At 33.4% G+C, this 12,415-nt stretch overlaps 1 protein-coding gene across 1 annotated transcript in view; it reads left to right on the top strand.

Moving 5' to 3' along the window:
• Positions 1 to 12,055, top strand: part of SI (sucrase-isomaltase) — an 84,527-nt gene extending 72,472 nt beyond the window's left edge. Inside the window, exons 40-47 of the mRNA XM_070582175.1 lie at positions 362 to 510; positions 1,274 to 1,358; positions 1,442 to 1,498; positions 2,099 to 2,223; positions 4,985 to 5,073; positions 8,227 to 8,276; positions 8,517 to 8,684; positions 11,515 to 12,055. Of these exons, the coding sequence (XP_070438276.1) occupies positions 362 to 510; positions 1,274 to 1,358; positions 1,442 to 1,498; positions 2,099 to 2,223; positions 4,985 to 5,073; positions 8,227 to 8,276; positions 8,517 to 8,684; positions 11,515 to 11,583 (792 nt within the window). The 3' untranslated portion in view covers positions 11,584 to 12,055. The remainder of the gene's footprint in view (positions 1 to 361; positions 511 to 1,273; positions 1,359 to 1,441; positions 1,499 to 2,098; positions 2,224 to 4,984; positions 5,074 to 8,226; positions 8,277 to 8,516; positions 8,685 to 11,514) is intronic.
• The last annotated feature ends 360 nt before the right edge of the window (positions 12,056 to 12,415 follow it).

Here is a 12,415-nt window from a genome sequence, read left to right as displayed (position 1 = left end):
AGCCCACTTTGTATAGCATTTCTTTTTCTCCTAGACTTTTCACCCCTACACTGAGTATCACCATAATTGGATATGTCACCTATTCAAATGTGAACTGCTCTTTACGTATGTTCACAAAACGAAATCCAGTCATGGGCTTAATTTGCATTTTTCTTATTAAAATATTAATATTGTGCTCACTCTCAATCTTATGAGATATAAATATTATTGCATGAGATTTTTGTGAAGAAAGTATATAGCACTTGACAGTGAATTAATACTATTTCTTACTTGTGATTCTCCAAATATGTGTTTGAAAGTTATGATTTAAACAAGGACAAGAGTTTATGACCATTCACCATTTCTTTTTGCTTTGTTTCAGAGACAAGATCCTGCTTCCTGGAATGAAACTTTTGCTGCAATGTCAAGGGATATACTAAATGTTAGATACACTTTATTGCCCTATTTCTATACACAGTTGCATGAAGTTCATGTTCAAGGTGGCACTGTTATCCGACCCCTTTTGCATGAGTAAGTGCAAAAATTGTTTTCCTACTACAGAGAGAGAGCTTTCATTTAATTTACTCACTAATCTCTTATAGTTCAACACAGAATATTTTAAATTGGAAAATTTTTCATCTTTATTTTAGTATATGTTTTGGGTTAATAAACATACAAAAATCTAATAAACAGATTAATATATGCTATTAAAATTAAACAATAATCAGTTATTAAAAATTAATAATTTTTCTTAGGAATAACTACAGTATACCAGGTGTTATTCTAGATGATTTACATACCTTAATTTCATTGAGTAATTTTTCTTGGACATAAGTAATATTACCTCTATACTATGATTGAATTTAAATTAAAGTTTACAGCAGTTAATAAATCAAGTTTCTTCCAGATTCTTATAGCACACTTGTCTCACAGTTCTCTCCCAGTGTTTATGATATTTGCTTCCTAGTTTGTTGATCTTCTACCAAGCAAGGTTAATATTCGTACCTCTGTGAGTTCTCTTCAAAGGAGATTGCTCATTCAGTTGGCCTTACTTGTCCATCACAATTCTCTGCATTTTGTCAGGAAATTTAGCTGTAGTCTAGATTTACTCATAAAGTATTGTACTACTGCACACTGAATTCCAAGTGACAGTATTGTTTTTGAATTTTTGTTAGTTTGGTTTTCATTTCAACCCACAAAAGTCCGTATTGCAAAATGTGATTTGAATAATTATTTTATAGTATTCGAAGAGATAAAGTTCTTTGATTTAACTATTTGTAATTATTTTATCAAGGTTCTTTAATGAAAAGCCAACCTGGGATATATTCAAGCAGTTCTTGTGGGGCCCGGCATTTATGGTTACCCCTGTAATGGAACCTGTAAGTCCTACCACATAATTTTGTTCACAAAATAATTTTTTCTTGATTTTCATGTTCTTAATGACTGTATTTTTAAATTTCAGAATGTTGACGTTGTACAAGGCTATGTCCCTAATGCTCGGTGGTTTGATTACCATACGGTAAGAAACTAAGGAATTCTGGGAAATTGACTAACAGAAGTGGGTAACAGTTTGAGTCTAGCCTGTTTATTAATGACATATTTGGTTTACTTTCCACTTAAAAAGAGTAAGATATTTCTTGCTAATTACAGCTGAAGCAAATTAAGACAGTGAAAGAGAGTTAATTTATTCCGCCATAGTTTGTTATATAGTTATTCATTTATTTTACCAAATAAACATGGAAAGTGCACATTATATGCTAAAAGGTCAGTGCTTTTTATTGGATATGCAAAATGATCATTAAAGGTAATGCAGTCCTTTCAAGAATAATGTAGATGGCAAGTCAGGAATAGCTTTTGTGACCTTTCAAAACCCCATACATTTTCTGCATGTGTGCAGCACCAAAACAAGTAGTGTAAATTACTTTCAAGGCTATCAGTAAACTAAGAACTAAATATATGCTTTAAACAACATGATTTCCTGAATAAAGGTGTTTTTATTATTTTTTAAGTTGAAAAGTAGATCATTTGATTTTAAAAATGTGCCCCCTCAAATATCAATATTGCTGATGATTATACTTCTTGCTTCTTTTATTCTACCTTCCAACTATCTCATTTCCAGGGCGAAGATATTGGTTTCAGAGGAAATTTTCATGTATTTGATGCTCCTTTAGATAAAATAAACCTACATGTCCGTGGTGGTCACATCCTACCTTGTCAAGAGCCTGCTCAAAACACATTTTACAGGTACGCAAAGTGTTTACAGGGCTCAGATTAAATTTTGAGATACATCATGCTAGAATTGTCAAAAACCAGAAAGGGTCTGAGAGTTTACTCTATTTCCAAGCTCACAAGTTAGCCTGCCTCAGTTCCATGGATGCTGGGTCAGAGACAAAAGTCTTTCTTACTCATGGCATTGCAAGAAACGTGAGCTTCTTGTTTGCTTCAGTTTTTCCTGTCCCCCAAGTCTCACCAGGGTGACATGGAGTGGCCCAAGTGGATGCTGGACATGCAGGAGGTTTGTGTCTCAGCTGAGGAGCTCCAAGCTTAGGGACACTCAGTCTTTTATAATGGGCTGTAAGCAAACTTGTCCATTCTTTGCTTTGAAGGGAGATGTTATCTTTATTATACCGGACGGTAAAAACAATTTCAAATTAATTAAAAAACACACACTGCACTGTCTTCCAATACTGTTTACTTTAATAACATCTTTTAGAAAGATAGTTCATAAGAAAAACTGTCAGTGCCTCCGTATGCAAGATATACAGAAACTTAAGAAACTCATGGAAAACTATCTTCCAACATAATTTTCCCTCTTATAGTAAGTTTCTCAGTCGAAAGTACCAACTGAAATGTAATGTCCTCTGTATAAATATGCAAAGGTATTAACAAATAAATGTCTTTTATTTTAAATGACCGCTGCAACTGTTTTCCTTGTGTTTCCTGCCTCTGACGTGAAAAGAAATATTATTTACTTTATTAAAACATGATTTTTTAATGAAATTTTTTATAGACTTTAAGCAGATATTGCTCAGAAAATTTCTCTCTTTCCATCTTTTCTGTTACCCTTTTTCTGCCTCCCTGTCAGTCTTGTGAAATAGTCTGTAACTCACTTTAGTCTATGAAAATGTAGATATCTATTGACCGTATCACTACTCCTTCAAACTTCTAAGTCCCCTTCTGTCCACAGAAGAACCAGAACTGTTTCTTTCTTTCTTTTTTTTTTTAAAGATTGGCACCTGGGCTAACAACTGTTGCCAATCTTTTTTTTTTTTTTTCCTTTTCTGCTTTACCTCCCCAAACCCCCTGTACACAGTTGCATATCTTAGTTGCAGGTCCTGCTAATTGTGGGATGTGGGACACCGCCTCAACGTGGCCTGACGATTGGTGCCATGTCCGCGTCCAGGATCCAAACCCTGGGCTGCTGCAGCGGAGTGTGTGAACTTAACCACTCGGCCACGGAGCCAGCCCCAGAACTGTTTCTTAGCAGCCTTGTCCTGTATAAATATGAAAGATAACTCAGATTTTCTATCCATTACCATTCATAACTGATCATCTAACTAAGACCCTCTCTTCTTTGCCTCAGGACCCCTTACCTGATATTCTCTTTGTCTCATTCAGCAATATGTCCAATCTACCTGGGATCATGTGTCCACTGTCTCCTGTGACTGACGTGAGGGTGAATCTCTCATACCAGTCACAGAGTCTCTACTCCCACTGCCTAAATTCCTGGCTTAGACATTGAGATTCTAGAGCACTCAGTCCCTGTTTCTCTTCTCTTCTCAAGTTGTATCCACTCTCTTGGTGATCTACATGCTCACAGCCTCAGTTGGTGTGCATAGACTTTATCTCCTGGAACCACCCAGAGCCATTTCTATCAGTCTTCTATCTTGGTATCTAGTAAAGAGGAGAAAAATGATTATATCTGAGAAGTGAGGGCTTCATGGAGGAGAGCATTCATAAGTTGTGCCTTGAAGAATCTTTTTGTTGTGACAGAGGAAGAGAGGCCATTCGTGTGTGTGTGTGTGTGTGTGTGTGTGTGTGTGTAAGAGGGTAGAGTAAGTAGGATGTCAGGTTTAGGTATATATACAGGGTAGAATACAAGTTGAAAAACTCTTTTTAATCTCAATTTTTAACTATGTTGGAAAATTGTGGGTTAAACTGGATTTTTAATGTTACTAATAAAATATCTTTTACCCCAGTGACTATGAACCGAAATACATATATGCATTCATGCTAAGAAATGCTAACATCTTTACATGGAAAATATCAAGCAGCTCTGGAGATTTGAATTCTACATAGTCTGGATATTTTAAGAGACTTTCATGGCAGTACAGCCTTAATTTGTGATTGGAAATGGCAGATGGCTAAGCATAATTTACCTGAGAAAGCCTTCCTTACCAATATGAGACTGACAAACCAAGGCACTTGTACAATGAGCAAGGAAGCAGACATTTAGTTCACAGATAGGCCTGTGCAGGCACAAACTTAGGAGGTATTGTCCATTTCAAGAATAAGACTTATAACTTGTTAGCTACTCTCCACATTCTTATTAACAATTTCCAATGATAACTCAGTGATTTACGTTTGGGAATGGGAGGAAGGATTAAGTCATAAGAGATTAAAACAAAATGCTACTAAACTAGTGTCATATTTAATGGTCAATGATAGGATTACTACAGAGAAGAATACATATATCAATAAACTTAATATGGTTTTAATTATTATAAATGAGACCACTTCCAATTTGTTACAATAGGTGAACCCATGAGATCAAAAGATATGCATGATATTTTCTATTAAATATGAAGTATTTTAAGGTTTGCGTCATTCCCATTAACTCGGTAATAAAAGTAAAGTCCTTTAATTTTCTTTGTCTAAAACAGTTTTTATTCTCGTTGATTGATATTCTTATTTGTGTTCCTTTGGATAATTATATGAATGTCATATGATAACAAGACATATGCTACTCTCTAAAGATTGGTAAAGTTATATTTCTTTCTTATAGTCGACAAAATTACATGAGGCTCATCGTTGCAGCAGATGACAATCATACAGCACAAGGATCTCTGTTTTGGGATGATGGAGACACTATAAGTGAGTGTTCCATTTAGTAGATAAATGTAGTTGATGACATATTATCTCACATTACTTTTATGTTGCCTATTAATGTACTATGGAAGCTGAATAAAAGGCTAATAATATTCTTCAAAGCTAAAACAGTTTAATAAATGGTTGAATCAACTTAAAAAAATAGTTGCAAACATTTAAAGACTTTCTTCCTATCCTAAATATAATAATCCTTATGGTAAATGACTGGATAACTAAGAGATTTATGATGGCCAGGATTGTATATCGATCATCTTTGTATTCCCAAAAGCTAGCCCAATGCCAATCACGTAATACACACTCAGTCTGTATGAGGTCAATTCAGTTGCAAAGCAGTGTTCCACGTGTACATGTTGACACATAAATGATGCTTCTAAAACATGAGATAGTCCAGCAACAAAACTCAATTTGGTCTCTGTACTTTATGGCTATTCTTTTGTTTTAACATTCAGCACTTTTTTACGTGAAAAGTTTAAGGATTTAAACTTAAATCAATATTTACTCCATGATTGTTCCTCCAGACCAGGCTGAACTGCTAAATTTTTGGCAGTGTGTGCTCTGCCAACCATTGTTATCAGTATCACCTCGGGTATTTGTAAAGAAGGCAGATTCTGGGGTCCATTTAAATTCCACTAATTTGGGGAGAGGTCCAGGACTCTGTCTTTGAGCAAAATGCTCCCACGTGATTATCATGCTGTTAAGTAGACACCAGCAGAGGATTAGTTTTACTGACTGCAATTAACAGTGCCAGCTCTATTAGCTGGGAGTTCTGAACGTTTTCTTGACACAAACCTCAGTCTTAAAAACTAACATCTGCATGGAGCTGAAGTTCTCCTGGGGTATTTCTCTGCAATTTAAATAACTTATCCACAGATGAGAGATTTTTTCATTAATAGCGAAGACATATCGTTCATCTTTTCAGGTAAATCATGGTTAATATTCTGCAACCATAAGAAATAGGACCCTGTTAGTAAATAAAGTATATCAGAAAGTTGATATAAGAAGCAAATGGTAATAAGCAAGACTCTTAAAAATTAAAAAAACCTCTCCCTAGTATTTTGTGATTCAGAAGGTGAAGAAATCAACTGCTGTTAGTTAAAATCCTATGCTTTTAGGCCTGACCTTCGTTAACACATTAACTGAGGTTCTACAAGGATTGCAGCCTTTCTTTCTCACCAGGGCCCAGTAAGATGCACTTTGATTTGCCTCCAATTTCCCAGGGGTGTAGATTCAAGGTATGCATAATTTGCATCCTTGTCTTGAGATCTTTGAGTCTTACTATCTAACAAATTGGGTCAATTTATTCTAACAGCAAGGAAGACAAAGCTTCTCTTAAAATTTTTTCTCCAGGTTTTCCTATCAAACTGAGATACAGATGACAGAACTTGGCATGACCTTTACCCTATTGAATGTTCATTGCAGATTTTTTTTTCATCACTGCAGAGTAACTGAGCATAATTCAGATATTTCTCTGTGATCTCTTCATGCGAGCATTCAAAATTGTTTAGGACCTTTATATCTACTTTTTGGGTTATATTTCATAATCTTATTATATTTGTCACTATTAAGTACAAAGATTTCAAATAATCCCCTGAAATTTCTTGAGTAAACAGCAACAGCAATACACAGCAAATGCTTAGAGTCTCTGGGTTTATTAGATTAGAATCTCCAAAGAAGTTTTCTCTCCCAGCAAGCTGGTCAATCTAGTTGATAGGTACTCATCTAAATGATTTCCTCCTTTAAATACATTCAAATTGTGTGGAATATTATTATTTGCTGCCATATTCTTTCTTCTCTCAAAGAAAATCAAAGATAAATCAAAATAAACTTCTCTTGAAACTTGTATAAATTAAGTAAATTTTGACCATTCTGGCTAATAAAGTTGTGGCTTAGTAAAATGTTAACTTGTCTTACTTATCTTAATGAAATAGGTATATGTGGACCCTTGACCAAGATCATATGTGGTATCTTTCTCTTATTCATTAAAAACAACAAAACTGCTCATAGCCTAATAGCTGTCACTTTTGTTTCCATTTATCTCATAGTCCTATATTTGAAAAATTGCTCTGAAAAACTTAAGCTATCATTGTATATTTAAAAATTAAAACTAAAATATTTTGCCTCAAAATGCATTTTAAGTAAGCCATGCATACTTGAGTATAGAAAGAGAAAAAAGTTTTAGGCAGGATATCATTTAATTTTAGCATAGGCAACATTAATTGAAAATTAAGCAATTTTTCAGAGGATTAACAAATACAATGCTGGCATGTATAAGTGGAAAAGGGAATTAAAATTTGTTGCTTTTCCTAACGCTTGTTTCAATCATGCATTTGAGTCTACTTTTACTTTCTGTCTCATGCATGATGGTGTGGTCTTACATCTGAACACAATCTAGAAGTCAGGAAAAACTGGACTTGATTCCAGACCTTGATAATAATTAGATGTTTCACTTTTGGCCATTTATTTAACTTCTCTGGGACTCACTTTCTCTTCTATACAGTGAGAATAATAGTAAAACATATCTCTTAAAGCAGTGTGATAAAGTACTTAGAATTTACAAATGGTAAGCACTTAATGAATTCTGACTGTAAAATTATTTTTAGAATTTATTTTAAATATGTCGAGATCATATGTTAGATAAAGAGATGGATATAAACCGTGTGTTTTATCGATTTGATTTCAGTTGACCTGTAATAATCTCTAAAAAATGAGTATTTTTCCTCAAATGACTCTAGGATAAGTTACCACTGTGTTCATTTTCCTTTATATTTTATTATTGTCAATCATTGAGGTGGCCAGTAAGTGAACACCACCGTCACCACCCAATTCTGTTTATTCTTGTACTTCCTCCACCCTCCCGGAGCTGTGTTAAGGTGGTATCAGGCCTGTCACTGCTTTAGTGTTGACTTCTACACACACAGACACATACACACCAAATACCCTCTCCTTCTAGGCCCCTTTCTGGTGACTCATCCTTCATATTTCAGTGATCCTTGGACTGTGTTTGGACAATTTAAATAAACTTAGAGAAAAATCGGATATGCATTGATGGTATTTGGTACCCTTCAGACTGGGAAAGAGAAGCAAAATATATTAATATTTACTGGAAATATAAATATGTCACCTTTTTTTTCTCTGCAGACACCTATGAAAGAGACCTGTATTTCTTGATACAATTTAATTATAATCACGTATGTATTCATGTCAGATCATTTACATGCAATTGTGTTAAATAATATGTGATGTTTTATGCCATATTTTATACTTACATATTTTTTATTTATTATATGACATACCTCATTTCAAATATGTAAATAAATAATTTGCTATACTATGAAATACATTTTGGTTAACAGAAATATATTTTTTAAAGATTTAATTGTTTGCACAAATGAGGGGTTTAAAGTACTTCTTTTTCTTTGTCTTTATAGACCACCTTGACAAGCACTGTATTGAAAAATGGTTACATAAACAGAAGCGAAATGAGGCTTGGGATCATCAACATATGGGGGAAAGGAAAGACTCCTGTTCAGCAGGTTCATCTCACATATGATGAAAATACATACAGTCTTCAGTTTACGCAAGAAGCAGACAAAGAGGTAAGTGACCTAAGAAAATATTTTTTTAAATGGAGCTATTCAAAACTTCTACATGGACGTCTTATATTTCTCAGCCCTGAAGAAACATAATTACGGGTCAGCTATGACCTTCCTTGTTTATTCATTTTAATTAAACTTCCATATGTATTCCCATATTATCATCTCTAGTAACTTGTTATACAAATCAACCTAATGGCATCCACTTTATAGTTATCCAGACATAATCAAAGCAAGATTAAATTTACATTAAACTTCTAAATCATTGTTATCCCTATATGGTGAAGTGCCTCAACATTTATTGTTTTTCAAAAATAAAATATCTACATTTAAGCATGTAATATGTCAGATAAAATATATTTGAAAATTCTTGCAAAATTAATAGAGCTATCTATTAGCACCCATGAATATTTGACATACAGGTGATGAGGACATGATTCCCACATTAAACCAAGAGTCAGGATTCTTATGTTAAAGTCCCGTTGCTGCCAGTTATTAGCTTCTTACTTTGAACAAATAACTTTAGACCCTCTTTTTCTTTCCAATTAAATAAGAATATGCAAGTAAACAATCTCTTGAGCTCCTTCCAATCCTAAATTCTGTGAAACTATGTCCTGTAAAGGTGGATTTCAAAAAAGGTGTATTCTAGAAAACAATTGTTGTGTTTGATCCAAGTTTAAGGCTACGTCTGTCTGCACTGCTTGCACTGTAGGTGTTTGTGCACATACCTATTTGTGTTGAATGAAAGCAACTAGCTATTAATCAACCAATCACTTCAGATGAATTTAATTTACAAAATAGTTGTTTGACTGACTTCAACCTAAAAATATAATAATTGTGTTTTGGACAGTCTTAGGTCCTCATGGATTTTATAGGATGTGAGAGTTGAACAGCACCTGAGAGACCATTTCATCCAGTTGAAATTTAACACCTGTCCTTTTGTTACTGCTATTCTGTAGGCAAGTGGGATTCCCCATTAAGATAGAACTAAGTCTTAATTGCTTCTTTGGCATTAAAATATTTTTATTTCTTTGAGTTATATTAAGGGTGGGAAATTAGAGTTTTGTATATTTAATGTCATTCCCTGTAAAGTAATAGCTGATAACCCAGTGTCTAACCCCCATTTTTCTTCTTTTTAAAATTTTACTGGTTTATAAAACTCCAAAGTAAAGGAATCACTGATTTAGTCCAGTGGTCTTATATGGCAAACCAAGAAACTGAGTCCCTAAAAGGAAAATTAATTCCCCAGGAATAGTCAATTGTTATCAATAACAATTAGAAATCAGTTAGTTTTTTTGAACTGCCCGTTGTTCAATCAGATCAAAGAAGGATAGCTTGCCTTATATATTTTCTTGCTCTTTACTTACTACTACAATGGTAAAGAATAAAGCTCACAGTTTTTATTACAAAAATAAATATAGTCAGATGAACAACATCAAATAAGATATTTTAACATATCAAGTATTATTTCAAGCTCATTTTGACCAAATACTTGGCATAAAAACACACCATTTGTAAGGAAAAGTTTGTTCCACTGCTTTCAAACACATTCACAAAGAATTTTAAGTATTAAGAAAAATTTTTTTACAATTTTTTATTACATCAATGATTCAAAAAGAAAATATTAATTTTAACTATTAACAATGGAGCAGTTCCTTCTCTGTGCATTTAAATAAAAGAAATATTCATGAGCACTTACTGTTGTACAAGCCTTTATAGATATATGGAAAAAGGAGAGAGTGGCCAATTTCCTTCTCTCTCCTGGTTGCCCTTCTCTGTGAGTGTGGGAATTGTGTGTAAAGAATGGTTTAGTTACTCTATCCATACAAATTTTAAAACATTCCTAGTAACAATTACGCCAAGTTGCCTTTTGTGCAGGTAGTAGAAGCTGTGTGATGTACTTGTTGCCTTTCAGTTTTGGTATAAAGGAATTAGGTTATATTTTGGTGTAAGATGGGTCAGTTTCAAATCTGGCTAATGGATATTAAGAAAATGATTTGTTTTACCTTTTAAAATTTTCTGCTATGAAATATGGGAAATAAATCCTAAGATGCTGTGCTTTAGTGAAGAATAGATTTTATAAAGTCCCAAGGAGAGTGCCTGGTATTCAGTAAGGAGTAAAGGAGTATTGATTCTCTTCCTCTTATATTGCATCTTTGATGATTGAATACAAACTTTCTGAGCTAAGGCACAGAGAGTCTTCTGAGCATATTGTAGAAAATGCAGTAATGGTAAAGTCTAATGAAATCATCATATCATAAAAATATTACAGATGATTGACTACAGCTGCTTAATTGGTCACCTCCATAATTAGTCCCTGTATGGTCCAATCAAAATTCTCTCCAGTGAAAGAAAGTCATACTCACAAAATTGAAATCATTGATAATAAATTCAGTATCCTAAAACCCTTTGAAACTGACATAAAAGAAAACATTTTTAATCTAAATTTGTGTATAAATGACTGGATAATATTTGAGGGTGGGAAGCATAGAGATTTATATAGTGCAATTATGAGCAACTTCATATTTAGGAGTCATGGAGAAAGAGTGAAGTAATATAAATTAAGTTAATTGATTAATAGACTTGATATTCCACTGTCTTTTAATGACCATTCTACCTCTCTGGAGTACATTGTCCTCTGTATAATGGCTGGATTGAGTGAGATTATTGCTGAAATGATTGTGGACTCTCTGGAATAAAAATTCGTCAAAATGAAAAAGAAAAGAAAAGTATATACTTTTTACTTAGAGAACATTTATTTATGGACACAGTCTTTATTTCAAAAAACCATGGTTATGATTAAAAAATTAATTACTGTTTTTCATTTTTTTAGATATTAAATATTGATCTGAGACCGAACAATTTTACTCTAGATGAACCAATAGAAATCAAGTGGTCATGAAGATCATCATCAATTCCTGTTGTAAAAGGGATATTAACAGTGGAACCTAAGTTTGTCTGTACTTATAATTTTCCCTCTTAATTGGTTTCTTATATTGTGTAAAATATGATATTCATAACACCTATCTAAAGTTATTGAACAGTATACCTCAATATTAATACTAATTTTATTATATTAATGTAGCCTGGATTCAATTTTCTAAACATATTTAGTAGGATTTAAATAGTTCTAGTTACCCTTGCTAAGTATCAGATAAAACTGTAAACTAGTTACTAAATATATTTGTGTATAACTAAGCAAAAATTAAAACAAGTAATTTTTTAAATTAAGTGAAATTTTTGTGCAATTGTACATACAATATTTTCTTTAATGCTTAGTAGATTTAAGTTATGCACCAACATTTGTCATCAGATTTAATTATTTCTTCGTATGTACATTTCATTACAAAAGAGAAAATAAATGTACATAAGTATATACAATGTATGTTTTCTTTATTTTACAAAAGGAAATTGTCTTAGTTTGGGTTGCTGTAACAAATTACCATAGACTGGCTTGAATAATAAATATTTATTTCTTGTAGTTCTGAAGGCTGAGAAGTTTGAGATCAAGAACTTGAGATAAAGATTGATCTCAAACCAGCAGGTTTGGTGTCTGGTGAGGGCCCTCTTTCTAACCTGCAGAGAGCCATCTCCTCATTGTATCCGCACATGCAGAGAGCAAAGAGAAAGGACACAAGTTCTCTCACGTCTATTCTTATAGGGCACTAATCCCATGCATGAGTGCTCCACCCTCATGACCTAATTACCTCCCAAAGGCATTACCTCCAAATACC

This window comes from Equus przewalskii, chromosome 18, assembly GCF_037783145.1.
Source record: "Equus przewalskii isolate Varuska chromosome 18, EquPr2, whole genome shotgun sequence".
Taxonomy (NCBI): domain Eukaryota; kingdom Metazoa; phylum Chordata; class Mammalia; order Perissodactyla; family Equidae; genus Equus; species Equus przewalskii.
The sequence above is the reverse complement of the archived record's forward strand: the minus strand, read 5'-3'. Positions and strand labels throughout refer to the sequence as shown.